The following is a 19,843-nucleotide window of genomic DNA, read 5'->3' as shown; positions in this document are numbered from 1 at the left end:
GATGATTGGTAATCACACAGAAGTGATCTTGCTCAACTAACAAGGAAGTTTTACAGTAATACAGCTCTGTAGTAGGCCCAATATTGACATTAAAAAAGGGACACATGCAGGTAGAGGAAAGACGTGCACCTACAGCACATGACTATAATACAGAGCTAACAGGAATTAGATTGAGTGATAAGCCAGGAACTTCCCTGCATATCTCAGTAACTGTGACAGTTCCACTGTAGTTTACCTGATTTGAATCATACACAATGGTTTATATCTGACAGCAACAGCACTGTTTCCTCTTACAACCCTTTCTTTCACGTAGTATGATTTGAAGTAAAATAGAACCCTAGCAAAAACAAAGATTTTATTTTAAATTCAACCCCCCCTCCCCCCCAAGGGCAGAGGCTGGTTAAAAAAAGAAAGAAAAAAAAAGACATTGCTGATGCTGTTGACTCAACCTGAATTCAGGGCTCACTATATTCAGCTGTACAAACAATAAGCGGCGCCTTTGTAATTGCCACCACCACAAATAATTTCAGAAAACTGGCAAAACACGTACACGCTTTTAAAAGATCTCCCTGTTCTGTGAAATTCTGCTCGACCGAGCCGCTCCAAAATATTTTGTCGAATAACATTTTTTCTGCTTTTCAACCCTCTTTCCAGTCGAAAGGTCCGCTTTTTTCCCCCCCTCGTACCCAGTGGGTTTACGGGAACCATGAGCTAGAGTAAATTTCTGAGTCAGTGTGGGAAAACCTAAACAGCTGCCTTTTCCACTAAACAGTGGTTTAGACCAACAAGCTATCATGCAAGGCCTTGTCTCATACGCTAAACTAAGGACAAATTTATCGACTTTGCGTGTGAATTGAAAAATGCCATTCTATGAGTATTAGTGGGCAAAATACATTCAACTGTGTCTGGATACATATTTAGAAACATAAAAACATGGATGATAGGGTATTTTTGGTTTACTACATAGATTCTGCAAACCTACTACAAATGAAAGGCAGAGAAACACACGCACACACACACACACACACACACGGCCTACAGAGCCAGATCTGTCATTGCCAAGCCTCACACCCTGAGCCTCAGATGTTTGGCCAGAGTCCCATGGTGCTCTACAGCAACAGAGCAGAGAGCCTACTCAGCTCCAGGTCACTTGGTTTGCCTCAGCTGACCAACCATTTGAGGGCTGACCTCTGGTTAAGTACACACTGTCTGTCAGGTTTGTTTATTTTACTTTATTGTATTTTTTACAAGTCTTGATGTCTGGGGACAACATTTTCCTCCTCGCTGCTCTTTAAGGTCCTCCTATCCCACTTAATCAAAAGTACAAATGACTTGGGAAATTACAGTCGACATGTTAAAAAGCCAAGTCAGCATGCTGTAATGATGTGCATAGTGGTTTCCATGGAAACATGGTGAGCAGGGGGGTTTCTCTTTCCCAGTTTGAGCCAGCTTACTGCTCCTTTTCCTTCCATTGACTCCCGTTAGGATCCCAGAGGAGACTGTGAATGCTAAATACATGCCTCACAATGATGACACAATAGATTTTCTGGAAACAAGCGGACTGTTACAAGGCTATCCTAGTGATTTCCCTCCCCCCCCCCCATCCTAATGATGGTTTGAATCAGACAACACTTGACTCACCTCTGTGGACACAGCTGGCTTTTACCAAAGACCATCCGCCTTTGTGGCGTCAATTCGTTGCCTGAACGCTCCTCCTCCTGTCCAGTTCCCAGCCAAGGTTTGTATCAGGATGCCATGTATCTGTTTTTTTTTTGTTTTTTTTTTGTTCAGATTTTTCAGGTTTTCACATATAGGCCACGGCACTGTAAAACACTGCCTGTTACTGATGAGTAAAATGAGTGAGCTGGTTAAAGGCAAAGTCTGACATGACACCATAGCCTGGAGTTAATTTACAGTACAACAACCACCTGAGGCTGGGGGTGGTCATAGCTGAGTCAGCAGGGAGGGCGCTGATGTGGATTGTGTGAGCAGTCTATCAGTCACACGCATGTTGCCAAAGATTAGACTGTCTTTACATGAGGATCTGAAGTCACATTTCCTTTAGACAGCCTCAAGCTGATACACAAATTATTAACGCGATGATAAAGAAAGACTTACTGTAGGTTGGGGTAGGGTCAGAGTCGAGTTAGGGTCATCACAGTGGGTGGGGAGCAATATGATGAGTTTTTGCTTTCACATTGTTGAGAATCAACACCTGATTATCCAAATGAAGTGTTAAAAGATCCTAGGTAAGGTTAAACCCAAATATGACTGTGCCACAGAACAATTAATAGTAGGCTTTGTTTTTAGATCTCCTCCCTGTATGATAGATAAATGGTTTATAACACACTGTAGGATAGTTTTAAGCAGATATAAAGACATTTTAAGCATGTATTACAATACATTATTTGTCAACTTCTCATATAAAAACATATTTTACTCTATTCTACTATGTTGTCATTCATCATCTGTCTATACACCAGCCTCCACTGATGCTATAATTGGCAAATACAGTAATAAACACATTTCCGCTCCGCTATGGTTATACTGCTCATAAATGCAACTTTTTCTAAAACCTAAAAAACATGACTTCTGTTGTGGATGGGGACTTTTTTTATGCCAACATTTATTAATAGAGTCAGGGACATGATAGAAACTGCTTTGTTTGCATTGCAGTGTCATTTGTTTAGAAAATGCCTGACATATGTTGCCATGTTGTAACACCCAATATGTATGTATCTAATGCTTTAAATCCACGTGGACTGTGCAGCTGTACAAGCAAGACGCAATGAATTAGGTAACTATTTTTAACTAAGTAAAATATTAAAGTATGTATTTCAAAAACCACTTTGATGATGTGTATTTGAATGGAGCACTTTTGGGTCTTAGGGTAACAATAAATATCGGGAGATTTCAAACAATCATTAAAATATGGCCATAAGCAGCGCAAGGGAAACACAAATAATAACCCGTTGCCATTGGATACCAGTTGCTACTGTTGGGAAATAAAGTCTTAATGAAGTTCCCCAAATTCTGGCGCCCTCTATGGGGGAACTAGCGCTCAGTGTGCGTGAGCCACTGTTACTGTGAATTTCTCAGAAACCGATTACACAAACCGCCTCAGCTAAGACTGAATCATTACCTCACACTTGACACTAAAGCGGAACCTTTACCAAAAAAGAAAAGAACATATGATCATATATGAATTTCAAACTACAGCTTGTTCTGAGAATCTGAAAGTGATGGAAATCTGAACTGGGGGGGTGGGGGGTGGGGGTGAAAAATAGTGTTTATAAAACATTAAACAGATAAATGCTGGGTTACCAAAGGTAAATGTGTGCTGCTTGGAACTCCTCCTTAACTTCATTTTGGAGGAACAGCGGGGGGAGGGCACTTCTCATAGCAGGAATCCTTTAAAATAAATAAATAAATAAATAAAAGCTTCCTGTCATTCTGCCAAGAGAGAGAGAGAGGCTTTACTGGAAAAAAGAAGGGGTAGGCGGAGTCAGCTCACACTTAAGGGCTCCTCTCCACCTCCCGCTCCACTTCTCAGCTCAGCCAGAGCAGCGCACAGACTGCCTCAAACCAGAGAAGTCTGCCTAACAAGTCTTGAAGTTTGCCAGCCAAAGAATCTTAAAAAAAAACAAAAAAAAAACCAAACACACATCCTTCTGACAGACTTTAGGACAACTGTGGACAGCCCTCTATCCAAGCACCTGAGCTTTTGGATTTCTTTAAAAAAAAAAAAAAAAGCGAGTTTGGAGAAACACTGAAGGTAAGAATCGGTCTTTTATTCCCCCCTATATTCTTATTATCTATGTACAACCAAGATTTAAAAGTGCATAAAAAATGTCTGTTTATCTATGTGAGGTAGTTTGTTTAGTGAAGCCGGTCATGGCATGTAAATTGCGCAATCAGGATTACGCTGGTTTTACTGGAACTGACCGTGGTGCCTGAGTCCCGAGGGCAGATTACACACAAAAAAAAAAAGTTTCCCCGAAATGGGCTTGAACTTAAATGGAAGCATTTTAGTTAAACACATTGTGAAAACCACAAATCCTCTTTCACCAGAAGAGAGGAGTCATACAAGCTGGGTGGCTGTTTTTTTTCTTGGTTTTTAGATGACAAAAAAGAAAAAGAAAAAAAAAGGAGACTCATGGCGCTGGCAATTTCCCACTCATCACCAGAGATGTTTATAGGCATGATGTAGAAAACTTCCACATCTGGAAAAACAGTTTCCAGTACAGCTGCGGGAGTTGAGCAGTATTACATTAAAGCTCAACATGAGTAAGATAGATATGGGCTGTTAGGTCAGGGTGTGTTTAAACTTTTAAATAGAATTTCAATGTTTTTCTTCTCTGAGCTCCAACTCACTCATCTCTTTTTTTTTTTCATCAGGTGTTTCATTTCCAGACAAACTGAGAGCTGACCTCATCGTGCCCTCCCAGACAACCCTCTGAACCTCTTCTCTGACTCCACCTCTTCTTGTCTTGTCTGTGTGGTGCCTCCCTCCCCTCCCTGTCGGTGCTCCCCAGGCTACCTAGAGAGTGGGCACAGCGCCATGGTAACTCACAGCAAGTTTGACTCCGCGATGAGCAGCAGCCTCTTGGACTCCAACATGCGGCTGCCTTACCGTTACAAGACTTTCACCTCCAAGACGCAGTACCAGATGGTCCTCTCCACGCTCCACAAGCTGCAGGAGAGTGGCTTCTACTGGGGTGCCATCACCGGGAAGGAGGCCAACGCCATGTTGGCGGCCGAGACCACCGGCACCTTCCTTGTCCGGGACAGCTCGGACAACCGGCACCTGTTCACCCTCAGTGTTAAGACAGCGTCTGGCACCAAGAACCTGCGCATCCAGTGCGACACGGCTTCTTTTTACCTGCAGACGGACCCTAAGAACATTCAGTCCGTCCCCCACTTTGACTGCGTCCTGAAGCTGGTTCATTACTACATGCCTCAGAGCAAGGGGAACACTCGCAGTGGGAATATGTACTACATTTACTCTGGAGGAGAGAAGATCCCTCTGGAGCTCATTAAACCTCTCTCCTGCAGTTTGTCCACCTTGCAGCACCTGTGCAGGAAAACAGTCAATGGACACTTGGACATTTCCTCTAAAAGAGACCAACTGCCTCATCCTCTTAAGGAGTTCCTCCAGGAGTATGATGCTCCTATCTAGAGGTGTCAGAGTGATGCTCTTGAAGGAGCAGAGACTAGAAGAAACTGAATGGTTTCAGTACAGCTATGTTTGACGACATTTGCTGTGTCTGAGGAGTGATGATTAAGCAGAGACAAGAGAGAGCAGAAGCCCCGGGGGACTGAGCTCATGAAAAAGGAGCAGTTTTGTACTGACAAGATGTGTGTAGTTCTCAAAGAAAAGAAAAAGTGGGTATCGCCCTCTCAAGGTCCGCATTTCAGGAAGAGACACTGGATTGATGAGGACCGATTGGCAAAGATGGCCGAGGGAGAGAAACTAGCTCTGCTGTAATCTGGTTGTACGAAAGAGAGATAACCCCACCACCCACCTCCTTTGCCTCACTGATGACGTGCAACTTACTGAAAACTGAAGTGAGGCTCACAGTCAGCTGTTGTCTACAGTCTGATGACACACAGGTTCCCCTCTGCTGCCGCTGCTGCTGCTAACCAATGTGCTGCGAGGCTGCCGAGCTCACAGTGCGTCCAGCCTCCGAAAATCATCCATCCATTAAAGCTGGACTGGCTTTCATGATCAGACCGGCTTTTTTGCTGACATTGGATGATCACCTTGGATGTCCATCCAGCAATGTGGGATCTCTGACCAAGTGTACTGTATGCTGGAAATTCACAGACAGTGGATACTCATAGTACAAATGAGTGGACCCTGATGGCCGCCTGGGTGCATATTTGCGCCAGCCACAATGGGAAAGGGCTGAAGTTTTTATCTGAATCCTAATAGATATTTTAAGACCATGAAAATGTGGAAAAGAAGATATATTTCTGATACTCTGTTTAGAGGAAGGGTTTATGCCAAACTTGCCTGAACTAGACAACAGTTTGTTGGAAGACCAACATGACTGAATCCTACAGGGCCTTAGTAGAGAGAACAGAACCACTGCAGAGTTAATTAACCCTTAAAGTCAGAAGTTTGTACAGCGTCAGTGGTGAGGAAACACATAACAAAAGATATGGTAGTGTCTGTGGCACAGAGATGGTTGTCACTGCTTGCAAATGAATGTATTAAACATGGTATCTGTCTTTTTCTGATAAGGAGAAGAGTCCAAATGTGTCCTCTCCTTAAAACAATGTTTACATGAGTGAAGATGAAACGGTAAATTTTGTTATTGTGCTGTCTTTTGTAAAGATGTACCTTTACCAGCCAAACAACTGGCTGCGAATGCTTGAAGATATTTGAGAAGTTTGACGAAGCAAGCAGACTGATACGACATTTGCACTTATTTATATTTGTAAGAACATTTCATTAATTTATAATAAAGAGCACTATTTTTCTATGAAATGAGATCTCATTGTTTGATTTGCTTTGTGATGACTAAAATGTTATTTCCACAGGTAGAGTAAACTGACTAATAGAGTTTTCTTCTTCTTCTTCTTTTGGGGTTTTACGTCACTAATAGTGAAACACGCACACAGCTTTGAGTTAAGTCAGGGTAACATCCCATTTAACCTGCTGCTGAGGTCAGACCACAAGTTCACTGTTTTCTTCACGATTTCCTCTTAAAGTTTACTAAGCACCAGCTCCCTGCCTTGAACCTAGATGGGTAATCACTGCTCTCCGTGCCACTGAATTTTTGAAGATACACCGAACACAAACATGTTTCAATACCTTATCAGTTTGTGATCATATATCAAGTGCTTTGAAGTTTCTCTTTTAAAGATTAGTTTCTTAGAAGACACTACAAGCTTGGTTTCACCTTTAACAAGAGCAAAACAGTGTCTCAGTTTTATTGAGCTGATAACTTCTTCCTCTTACAAAGAAAGATGAGCAGCTGCTTCAGACAAAATACACCAGAACTGTGAAATAACAATCCAGTCTTCTAGAGAAGTATGAGGTGACTCCTTTGTTTGCCCTTTGTCTTTTGTACTTTGTGTGTCAAACTGGATTCCCAGTGAGTGTCATCTTGACCTGACATGCTCGCACATGCACATACAAATTGATGCTGCAGCCTGCTTTTAATGTGAACTTCCAAGTGCTCTGTGGAAATTCTCAGAAATGTTCCCCACCCTGTACTCACACTCAAGTAAAAATATGTCAACACATGTGCTTCAGCACACAGGAATTCAAAGACAAGTCGTTGTCAGTATTGCACATGGTGCAACTTATCCAATGATCAAGCTAGAGAATGCTGCCAACTCCTTGGGACAATGTGTACTTGAGCTCACAACAATGTGCCAGACATGCCGTCTGTTTACCTGCACACTGGGTTCTGAGACACCAGCCTCACCTCAGTCAACAAAAAAATCACTATACTACAGAGCAGTACTTAAGCAAAGTGCAAGCAAACAAAGCCTCTAATAAGGAAAGATGTCAATTCCCCTCCAACCAGCTGTGCTAAGAATTACATCAGCTCTCTTTTCTGCAGCTTGAATTATTGTGAAGATTATTTTTAGATCAACACATCCTGTGCTCCATGGCTGTCTTTCTCATGGCTGGCCTGGATTTCATTTGTGTACGTGTGTTAGATACACTGTTTGAGTGCTTTTTCAGTCTGAAAAACCTCCCCAAACTTTTGTTTTGTCAAACCTTTTTCAGCAAGAATTAATTTATTTACTCCCCGTGTTCTTTTACTGAGAATGTCCCACAAATCTCAATCAAATTATCATCATTAATCCCAGGTGTACTGCAGTGTCTCTATTGCGAGCCCTGTGAAAGGATGGATCCCTTGTGTCTACTGCGCATATACAGTAACATTAAGAGAGACCACAGCCAGAAATGCATGCACATTTACAGCAAACTGCTAAAATGATGGACGAACAGGAATCTGCAATAACCTCCATATCCAACATAATTACGGGAAGGCGCTCCGGCTCTACCTGCTTCCACAGCACTTTAGTGTTTCCTCTCAGCCAGTGGGGCCCAGTGCAGAGGTTTCAATAAGATAAAGGGTCTCTGAGGTGATTTGCACTCAGTGAGTGGCTCAGAACAATGTCTTTTTTTCCCCTGGTAATGCGCTGATATGAAATACATATTCTATTAAGACACACATTCACAAGCCTCATCGGAGAGATCTGGAGAGTTTTTGGAAGTTCTTTGCTTTCCTAGTAAAAGATAAATTATTCCAAGAGAAATAATAACAGTAAAATCCTTTAATTACTCAGAACTGAGCAATCAGAGAATCTGGGTAACACGATGAATAATTTTTCTGGCTGAATTCATTTTAAGGAGCTGAGAGCAGGATGAGGCTAGGAGTATTAAATTCACCCTTTGTGTGTGATAATACCAAATAAGTCCAGGCTGCTGCAAAAAAATGTCCAAGCTTAAAAAAAGTATCACATCATTCTCGTTTCCCTGTAAGTCTGAGCTCCAGGGTACACACAGTACACTAGGGAGGCAGGTGCAGACATATGTGGTGTGTCTGCACAAGTGTAAGAGAAAATGATGTTATGTTATGTGACTCTACTCATGGTTTATGTGAAGTGTGAATTTGCTAAATAAAATCAAGCATTTTGAATAGTTTATGTGATATGTTACTTTATCAGGTATTTAATGCAAAGTCACAAGAACCTTTCAAAAGGCACTTATGTTTGAAACACTGTTGACACCTCTAAGGCCTGATCGACAGCTGAAACCAGCCTGACCTTCAGTGGAGTGCTATTAAAAGCGCGCAGGCTCGGTGCACTGCTCAGGAGAAATTCTCTGGTAGAGCCTGATCATGTGATTCTAGAGAACAAGCGCTGAAGAGTCAGAGTGCTGCTTACACAAGTCATAAATTTGTCATCATAGCTACACCCCCAGCCGCTTGCTGCGTCTAAGGCAACAGTCTGAAACCATTACATCTCCCACATCAGGTTTTTCTGAGGAAGCACCCGTATGTCCTCTATAGCTCAAAACCTGCCACAAAGTTGACACAAAACATAGCACTGATAGAGTGTGTGTGTTTGTGTGTGTGTGTGGGGTGTAACATTTCTATAACAAAGTTTTTTCTCTGTATTTATTTTTCCATTTTCTGAGGAACACTTATTTAAGCACTTCATGTTTAGTACAAATACCATTGTGCATTTATGAGCAGCTTGGGGCAAGGTACTATGAGTTAGTATTGCTTAAAATAGAGGATGTATTACATCATTAGGCATCTTTATAAAATTAAAATGTGTCAAAAATGAAAGCATTTCAGCTACTGAGTGCAAAATCCATCTCTTGTACTTCAAAGTGTCTCTGGATAGTGTTGTCATTCAAATTACTGCCTTTATGGCCAGACTGTATTAATTGTGTAAGGATAATCTTTTTAATCCACCACATTGAAAGTTACATCAATATTATATTGGAGTTTTACTTGTAAAACAGTCAGCAGTATAATGGCTGTCTAAAAATTTGATTAATAGATTTACCCCGAAGCATAATTTGAATTTAGCCAAAGTGACATATTATGGCACAAAGATGCACCTAATATCATGTTGGATTCATGATAAATACAACTGTAACAATAAACATGTGATATAAGATAATTCCACCAACTATTTATCTACATTTTCCAATGTGATGTAACTGGTGAATAAAGTAATGGTAAATTAAGTGAGCTCATGGGATGGCTGAATTGGACTTTGGCCAGGTATTCTTCTACAGAAACCATGGTTAAAAATAACCCAAAGATAGAGGTAATGATCAATGGTCAGATAATTTTGCATAGTCAGTTATATTCAAAACAATTCCAGACACATTGGATCCTAAATAAGATTATCAAATTTACATAGACGTAGGTTTTTACAGTATTGTACCTTTTTTTTCCACAAGGTGTCTTTCAGTGTCACAAAGGGTAAATTAAGGAAATGATTCAACGCAAACAGACATGGAGGTAACGAAGGCCTAAGTTAAAGGAAGCGTCTGCTGCGGGTAGTATTGTTTTCACAGGCTCTGCGCACGCAGGTGACGTCAGTTATGGACACTCAGACCGCTGCTTTTGGTCAAAGCTTGAAATAGCGCAGCTGCGAATCATCAATATGACAGCAAACTGTAAGCACGTAGAAAGATTATACATGTTTGAATTGTACTTTATTTACATTTGCAACAAGACTGATAGAAGAGCCAGAGAGACGTTAATGAAGCAGAGTCTGTGCGCTCCCACGTGGCCCTGAGGAGTCTAATCAGGCAGGCTAAGTGAAAACACCTGGGTGACTTGGCCATGACTTTTACAGTGTAGCTCCTAAGACAGATGCTAACCTAGCTTAGCTAACATCACAAGAGACATTTTGGCTTGTCGTAGTTGGAAAAGTGCGGTTCTGACTGCAGTATCTCCGCTCCATTCAAGTACTCTGGTGAGTCATGACTTTGTGACAGTGACCCTGCATGCACAGTACCAAAGGCTTGTACTACGCAGCAAGTTCAGCACAGAAGAGTATATCATTTTTGTCTGGCTTCACTTAACAGCCGCAGTCTCTCTAAGATGCCCCTACGACGGTGGATATCAACTCACTCGGGGCAGGGTTAACCGAGGGATTTCCCGAGCGCGTTCATGTGAAAGAAACCATGAATAAAGTATTTAACATGATATGAGAAGAGACCTGCACCTGCAGGTTAATTCAGTTATAGCGACTTCGAAAAATAAGATTTAACAAGGTGAAATGTAAACAACATGATCACATGACACTTTTCCATTTAATAAAGTCAGGCCGAGGATTTATTTTAAATATGTACAAAAATTTGTTACTGAGTGACCATTTTTGTTCTTTCATCTGAATGGTGAATTTGTCCTGAGTTATCCTGAATATGTGACACAGATTAAACGTTACATTAATGTCAGACTGTTTCTGCTGCCAAAGCAGAGAGGAGAGTTAATATCTGATGGGGTCAGTCTGACTGACCTGTTCGAATTGTGAGAAATATTCAACAGTGTGTGGATAAAAACATCTTTGTTTCATCAAAATGAGGTTATAGTAGTAACGTAATAAGTAGGAAGTAATGATTTAGTGTGATAAGCTCTCTCTCTATTTGTTAGAAGCTCTGTTGTAGACATATGGAAAGACTGGAACAAAGTGATTCCACAGAAAATATCTATTGATCTTTATTATTTGTCACTTTATTGTAAACTGTTCTTGTCAGGGTCCTGCAGAAGTGATGACGGCAGTTCTCCAGTGATCTGATTGGTCAGTAGTTGGGCTGTTGACAGGTTTTAATCCAATCCTCAGAAGTTAACCTGCCCCCGAGCAGGTTAGCCATTCAGCATGAGTTTACCATGGCATCTTACCCTGCTATGAACTAAATTAACCCAGAGTTAAACCTGAAGTTACTTCGCTAACCTCAAATCCTGCCTCAGGACCCTGAAAGTGAAACACCTGTTTACACCTGTGCTTTTCCTACTCTTGCATGTGAAAAAGGCCCATTGCAATGTCTTTGTTTGTTTGTTTTTTGTTTGTTTTTTTTTTAGCTCAACACCATCCAGTGAATGCAGCAGGGTTACAACAGCTTGGTGTAAAATATCTGAGCAACATTTCCACTGAGAGTGTTCGGTAAGCAACACATTTTAAATGAGCTAAGTTTCCTGCACTGTATATAGTGTGACAAGTTGACTAATTCACAGCTTAGCTTTTAGCATTAGCATGTGGTACAACTAATGCTTTATAGTTACCAGCAAGAGAAATGATAACTGTCCACACACAAAATACAAGCAGCAGTTTCTCACTTAAAGTAACCACTAAGACTTGAAGTGATATACTGTAGTTTTACATGGGGTTACTGGTAGTTCCCAGAAGAGGGGAACTACCATATAAGCTGCTGTGTTGTCGAGTGATTGTTCTTTTTCTAAGAACTACACAAAAATGAGGAAGGTTAGAGAGGATAATGTTACTCTTAGATTGAGATTCTGCTCACAAGGAAGATGAACTTTTCACTTTTTACAGTGGCAAAAGTAAGTCTGACATTTTGTCTGAAAACAAAAAGTTCACTGACATATGAACGCTGCAGAAAGTTGCATATCATGCTTCTACTGTGCAAAAGGGTGAAGGTCTGTTTGTGCGTCTGGTCATTTTGCATCATTTGCTCCCTTTGACCTCAGCACGTGCGTATACAGTAAGTTGACAGCCCTACTGGAGCTCTCGAGCGCATGGTGGAGAAACAGTGAAAGGCTGATTCCCACTCGTCTTTCCAGTCTCTCAGTCTGTTTACAATTCCACAACTGCTGGTTGCCATGGATTTAGTCAATGAGCTCCAGATGCCAGGTATCCGAGCCAACCACGGAGAAGCTTTGAGTCACCACAGCCCGCAAGTCCCACCCTCCGAGACTCTTCTCCGGGCATGCTCCTCCTCCTCTGTTTCTCCTCCAGGCCTCCAGATTTACTGTTAGCACTCCACTCCCCTGTGCTCTACCTCACTTCAGGCCATAATACTATAAGTCTGCACTTTATCTTCACCATATTCCCTGAACCTGAATCCTCTGCCATTTCAGCAGGTCTGTGCAGATTTTTCTCTCCCTGCTCTGCTCTGTTTGGTGGTGGGGGGGTTCTAAGCAGAAAAGAGGGGAGAAAAAAACACAGATGAAGCAGGAAAATAAGGGAATACTACAAAATTACACTCTGATTTTAAGCCATTACTGCTGACCGGATTGTGCATGAGCACATCTGGCTGCCCTCAAAATGACCTGGCTATTTTAGTCTTATCACAAATCTTAGGTGGAAGTACACAAGAAACACCAATATATTAGGGACGTTCAAGTTTCCAACACTAGACTTCACTACTACTTTACAGTAATGAACTTTGGATTATAGCTTCTTTCAGTAACTGTAGTTGCAGTTGCACGATACTTCCTGGATGTCACTACTTTCTGTATGATATAGCTTTATTTGGTACACCTGTACAGTCTAATACAGTCCAGTACAACAGCCAGTAGGTGTTAAGTCAGCTATCTGTTGTTACTAAACTCATAGTGGTGATGTTGTGTTGAACTTACATTATATTGAAATATGTGTATAATATTCTTCTCTCATGGGGACAGTAAAATATTAGACACACTTCTTAATATAATGCAGTCCAGTTCAACACCACTGCAAACTACAACCTCAATGATAAACATATTGATATAGTAATGCGTCTAGAATTTACAGCTGAGGTGATTTTGCAGATTTACTGAATAAAGTGTGTAGTGAGTGTATACATGTATGTATAAATATATTTTTTGTTACTTTTCCAGCATTGGCAATTTAGTGCTTTTACAGTACAAGTTTTCAGTTGAGGATGGAATCATGAAGACATGTTCTGAGTCATCAGTGTTACTCCTACTGTAGGTCCTGCCATAGTGTGAAAACCTGCCTACAGTCTTACTGGAAACCAGCCACACAAATACCAACAGGCCACTTTGAAATATTTACATTTCCTCGGTAGTGTGATCCATGCCATACAATTTGTCATTTTGTAGTAAAAATGCTACTTTGAGTCATACAGGAACCACAATTGGGCCATGTCACAGTGTGGTTCCACACACCTACACAGTGAGCTAACAATAAGTTTGCAGGTGATAGTCAGATTCAATACATTTACTATAGTAGTACAAACTATTAGTCATGCTAGTCCACAGTTGCAAAAATGACCTGGAAAGAGAGTGGTGTGTGGCCAGATAAAGCAGTTGTGTTTGGTTGTTCCAGTTTTACTTTCATTTAATAAAAGTCATCAAGTTACTGAAATGCTGCTGTTTCAGGTAAATCATTGGCAGTTTTCCTTTTTTTCCTGCATTTCCAGAAACTAATTTACAGTTGGAGTGATAGCAACTGTCAAGCAGGTCCTGAATGTAAACAATGTCAGCTGAGGAGAAATCCCTAAGCAGTCCTCCTGCACTGCCGGGAAACACCCTCTGAGTCACCGCTACAGAAAGTAGGCGGTTGTAACAGTAGGCTGGCCCAGGGTGAAATGACGTAGTGGCTGGTTACTGCACAAGATACTTCAGCACAGTACGCAAACACAGCCTTCATTAGTTACAACATGGGAAAACACAGAGCGCGCATACGCAGCAGGGTTTTACAAGCTGCACAAAAAATGTAATCTGCAATCAAACAATGCTGAACAGATAGTGCTAGATGGAAAAAATGTGGCGACGTGTTTAACAAGCTTGTTGCTGTGCACCGTGCTGGTGATACCCTGACTCACTTCCTGATCATCTTGTCTGTATAGGAAACACTTCAAACAATCAAGATTTGTTCACTATCTTTGGGGTTATCGCACGCTCAAACCAACTGGCAGTAATTCAGATACTCTACACTGCAGGGGTACAGAGTAGCATGTGTTGGGGAAGTCCATTAGAAGTATTAAACAATAAGTTTCTTCTGAATCGTGAACCGTGTATTTTAATACACATGACCTTTTGTGCCGATAACTGTGTTCGTGGACAAAAGATGTTGTTCTATAAATAATCTGTGTTTTGTTAGGACATTTTTTTAGCTTGTACTGGGCTATTATATAACACCACTGTGTGTGTAATAGTCTTTTATTGGAACAGGGTGTGTCTGTCACATCAGGAGACTTGATCTAGTCTGTACTGTGACATAATTGGGAAATGCGGCACGCTTACGCCAATACTCTGCCCATTCATTGTGCACAGGTTGTCATCACCATAGAAACTAAATAATGCAGTATTTGTATTGGAATTGTATACTTCTATGTGCAGTGTGTGTGTAGAGATGTGTCAATCAGCAGTGTGTACTAAACGGTACTTCTATTATGTTGAAAGATGGAAGTGAAGTTTGGTTTTGTTCTCATAATTCAGTGAGTAAGAACATTATGTGTGCCTAAGATATCATATTAGCAAAAACCAGTGCCAGAAATTCAGCAGTGCTGCATATTAAATAGACAAAAACACAGGAACTTCCTTTTCTTGTGAAACTGTATAGTTTTGCAAGAGTAGCTGGATACGTTTTCCCATAACTACTCAAGTATTCCATCAATATTCCTGGGCTTTCCCCTTAACCTTTCTTAGGTATCAATCAATTTTATAACCAAAAAAATAATAATTTTTCGATTAAACTAGTCTTTACACACACTACCACCCACACCACCCTAAAGGAGAATTTAACACTCCTACAGCTGTCTGTCTGGCTGTGGTATAGCGTATCAAACAGAAAGTAACAGCTGGCAGACACACAATCATGACACAGGGGTGTGACTTGTAGTTCCTCAGAAATTTCCTCTGAGTTTGACTTTTTATAGATGCTTTTATGGCATGCAATAGATCAAGAGAGAGATTTATGTACACTGTGTTTTTTTGTCACTGTTGGCGTGCGTAGATGTGTTTGTGCTGACTGGCGTGTTGCAATATGCAACATTTGTGAAATCATCAAAGTCACTGATTCGTGACATGTAGATGCTTTGTTCATTCCATCAGTTACTTCACCACAATGTACAATGTACAATCTGCAGTGTGTAAAAAAAATAAATAAAATAAAGCATGCATTAAATAATAAAGAAGAGAGCAAACAAGTATACATGTCGACATCTGATTAACTATGTTATTTACAGGTTAGTCTTTGCCAGCTTGATGTAGCTTTGCCATTGAGCTCCACTGTTGTCCAGAAATTATTAAAATACATTAATGAGCCACACTGTTGGACTGGGTGACATGTTCCTTTCTCATTATGAACAGGTACACCATAGTATATTTTAGTCGGTACAATATAATGATGTCCTACTCCAGTGCCCAGCTGTTGCAGGGAATTATTTAGCCTTTTAGAGGCTATTAAGACTAGCACATGGTTGGTTTTGGTCTTTTCGTGGCATTTGTTGTTTGTTTGTCACTAATAAGAATATGGCAGCACTGGCCTTTTAATATGCAAAGTTGGTCTGATTTGCCTATGGCTATCAGAATTCAGCTAAAGCCCTTTGTGTCTTCTTCAGTTCTTGTACCCTTATGATTCGATTTCCCAGCTGTAGCTATCTTGGCCTTCATCAGACGACAGGCAAAAAATAAAGCTTTTGCAAAGAATATGGGGGAGCTGGAAATCCTTGGAAGCCATGTGGCAGATGTCTGCAGGCTGTCATACTGAACCAACCAGTGGTGGATAGTGCATTTACTCAAGTACTATGCTTGAATTCAATTTTGAGGTGCTTGTTCTTTACTTATTTCCATATGTATTTTCCATTTTATGCTACTAGAGAGAAATACTGTACTTTCTACTCCACTACGTTTATTTGACAGCTGTAGTTACTAGTTACTTTTAAGATGAAAATTTTACACAATGGGTAATATAACAAGCTTTTAAAATACAGCAGTGATTAAACCAGTGATTTCCCAAATTTTTGGCTTCTGATGCCATACAGAATGCAGTGCATTGTAATGCTTAGTACTTTTACTTCAGTAAAGGATCTGAATACTTCTTTCCACCACTGGATCCAAGACTATGCACAATCTGGTAATTGGACTGAACACAGGCGCACTCCTGGCTACTCCATGGCACATTGTTACCACCATCTCTGTATATGGCATGTCATAAAGCCACCCACTTTAAAGCAGCAGCTGTGAATCAAGTGTGTGGATAGAATTGTGCATGAAATCGGACACCACGTGAACCTTTCCCCTCTTGTTTAATCAGGTTCTTATCAGGTGAATTATACTTTATGTAATTCACCTCTGCAAGTGACAATAATGATCATGTGAATGATTGTCTACTGTCAGGAGAGTGTTCCTGTCAAATCTGACTCTTGTGCTTCATGATAAAAGTTCAGTGTCAGTTAAGGTAAAGTAAACTGACTGAATGAAAATGAAATGAATGAAAAAAAGTATGAATGCACTGTCGAGCTCATTCAGTTTTCATGTACATAGGGAACCTTATTATGCCCCTGCTTTTGGCAGCAATCTGATGTTTTGCCATCATGCAAAAGGTAAACGTTCTATATCACTGTTAAAGGAGTACTGTGCCAATTTAGCACTGCATTTCAATAACAGTCAGATTTGCAATGGACAAATTTATGCAGCAGAGATATCATATAGTAGTGACCAATGTAGCCTTAAGCCTCTTGTCTCAAGTTGAGATGAGGAGCATGCTACAGAGGTCTGGTAACCTCTCTCGTACTCAACGCCCCCAGATTTTTTTTTCCAAACTTGTAGTCCTCAGTCCTAGTTGCCATTGAATCAGACTTCTTGCAGCTCCCTCTGGAGCCACAAAACTTTTTTCTACATCTTTTTTCACATGCACTAATAGTCCTCAACAACTGTAAACAGACTTTGATGAGAAAAAACAGTATAGTTCCCCAAGATTAAGAGAAACCCAATAACAGATTTCTACTGGAGAAACTGGATTTGGTATTGCTATTTATTTAAACTCTCATGTAAACATGTGTTTCTGCATGCTGTTTCACGAATCAGCAGTTTTTGATTGTCCATTGTGGAGCGTGCAGTGTGACCAAGATCCAAAGCCACAATTTTGGATCATGTGTGGATCATAAACCAGCAGCAGGAGCTTTACTGGAAACTCTCTGATAATGTGACAGCCAGTTGAGCCATTCAATACATCAAGCCACTTACTTAGTATACTATGACAACTGTTTGCGTGTGCCTCTGTGTGTGTGTGTACACAAGAGAGAGTGATAAAGAGACACTTTGTCAGTTTGATTGTACATGGCTTCTATAAGTATTTACACTGTATGCCCGTAAATGTGCACATTAGGCAACTACGTTATGATAAGAGAACAAAAAGCTGAAACCAGAGCTTTGTCAGGTGGAGTGAACAGGCGTTTCCTGTAACAGAGGTCATCAGGTGACCAGAGATGACCTTGAATGCCCCCGAGGAGTGCTGGGATGGTGCGTCAGCAAAGAATGCAGCCACTTACTGGATCAGGGGAAGAAAAAAAAAACATGTCAAGAAATTTAGAGATCAATTCTGCATATGAACATACAATGTCAATGAATGTTGTGCTATATATAAACATCATACTGCACATGCTGTAGTATGCAATGGTATAAGAGTGGTGGAAAAAATACTTCAATCTCTTAGTAAAAGTAGCAATACCACAATGTAGAAATACTTAATGTAAAGTAAAAACATTTTACTTATGTATAAGTACTAAGAACAAAAGTATTGATAAATTAATTAATTAATCAACTATATAAATATTTTTAATGCATCAACATCATTCCAGGGCAGCACACTGGTGCGGTAGTTAGCACTGGGCTGGGGTGGAATAGATAATGAATGAGTATCATTTCAGGGTTGCAGCAGTTAAAGGTGGAACAAATTATAATTATATTGTAAGCTGTTGGCTAACATAATCTAAAATAATACATTATAATTTATTTCTTCTGTAAAAACTACAAGATTTGCCTCTGAAATGTAGTGGAGAAGAATTACTCAGGAAATTTACCTCAAAATTGCATAGCACTGCAGTAAATGTACTTTGTTACTTTCCACCACTGATCACACATCATATGTGCTCCATATGACATATCAGGACCTGCATGGAAAAGTACAGTTTACAATATGAATGAGGCCCAAATGGATGTTTTAAGTAAAGCATGATAAAACTAGATAAGTTGTGAGTTCCCGGATTGCAATGATGTGGAAGCTGAGAGCTGTGCAGATTTATGCAACTATCAAACACATTTGAAATTAAATTTGTGTGTTTCTCTCAGAATAAAACAGATAAATTGCTTTTCAGTTTCACTGGTTACACAAAATAGGTCTAGCTCAAAGCACTTTGACTTTGCCTCACTGTTGCAGTCTTTACCTACAGTATTGAGAATTTAAAGTGGTCATGGTATATCCAATACCATGTGTTTACATTGTGGTTATTGTTGTCACACAATGTCCAATCTAAACAAACATGCAAACAATGATAACATACAGAACACGGGCTCAGCAAGGTAACTTTTCGCTAATTACTTAGCGGAGTTGGCTTTAGCATTATACAGTAGATGAAATCTTGGCAACAGCAAGAACAAAACAAGACATGGAAACAATGAGGATGTTGTGTCCCATTAAAAGTAGCAGCGGATGATATGGGTCACAGAGGACATCCATTTTTAAGAGTTAGCATTAAATTGTTGCCTGTGTTGAGTTATTGAGCAGTGTTGCTCTGTTGTTGGTAGTAGTGACTACAGTACTACAGTAGTGTAGTAGACTAGTCAAGTCAGTCAAGTAGACTATATTGTTAAAGAACATGGCTCAACATTTGTGAGTTGAAAAGTAGTTAGCGCCTGGATTCCGGTAGTGTGTGGGCTTCAGGCTCCTGCTCCCTGTTGAATTTGATGTACTTCCCCGCCTGCTGATATATTTTTTTCCCAGAGTGTGGGTGTTAAATCACTTCACTTTATTTCTCTTTGTCTAATGGCAGGTCATTACTTGCACCTTTTTGGAAATTTTATGCAACCAAGGACTTTTGCCTAATGACGCTTGGGACACAAGCACAAACTTAGACTGGTGGGGGTTTCTGCAGAAGATATCTGGGAATGATTATGAGAATTGCTCATGCAAAGTTTCCTCATAAAAATCATGAAGTGATGCTTTTTAGATACAGGATTACAAGTGGTTCCTTGCTTCGGTTTGGTGCAATAAGTCACAACAGAGGCATCTGCAGAGAAATCCCCCTGGTTTCATGTCAAAAGAGTCAAAAAAAAAAATTGTACTGGTGTTGTATTTCTAATCCTGTTGGGAAAATCCAACACAGTGTTGGGGGTAATGTTTTCAGTAGAAAATTCCTGCCAGGACATGAAAAGGTGTC

General features: G+C 40.4%; 1 protein-coding gene across 1 annotated transcript; it reads left to right on the top strand.

Annotated features, from left to right (window-relative positions):
• The first annotated feature begins 3,523 nt into the window (after positions 1-3,523).
• On the top strand, positions 3,524-6,493 carry socs3a (suppressor of cytokine signaling 3a). Its single transcript, XM_018704712.2, has 2 exons — positions 3,524-3,775; positions 4,399-6,493. Exon 2 carries the CDS (start codon positions 4,562-4,564, stop codon positions 5,177-5,179), a length of 618 nt encoding a protein of 205 aa, XP_018560228.1. The 5' UTR covers positions 3,524-3,775; positions 4,399-4,561; the 3' UTR covers positions 5,180-6,493.
• The last annotated feature ends 13,350 nt before the right edge of the window (positions 6,494-19,843 follow it).

The sequence above is a fragment of the Lates calcarifer genome, linkage group LG11, assembly GCF_001640805.2.
Source record: "Lates calcarifer isolate ASB-BC8 linkage group LG11, TLL_Latcal_v3, whole genome shotgun sequence".
Classification (NCBI taxonomy): domain Eukaryota; kingdom Metazoa; phylum Chordata; class Actinopteri; family Centropomidae; genus Lates; species Lates calcarifer.
The sequence above is the reverse complement of the archived record's forward strand: the minus strand, read 5'-3'. Positions and strand labels throughout refer to the sequence as shown.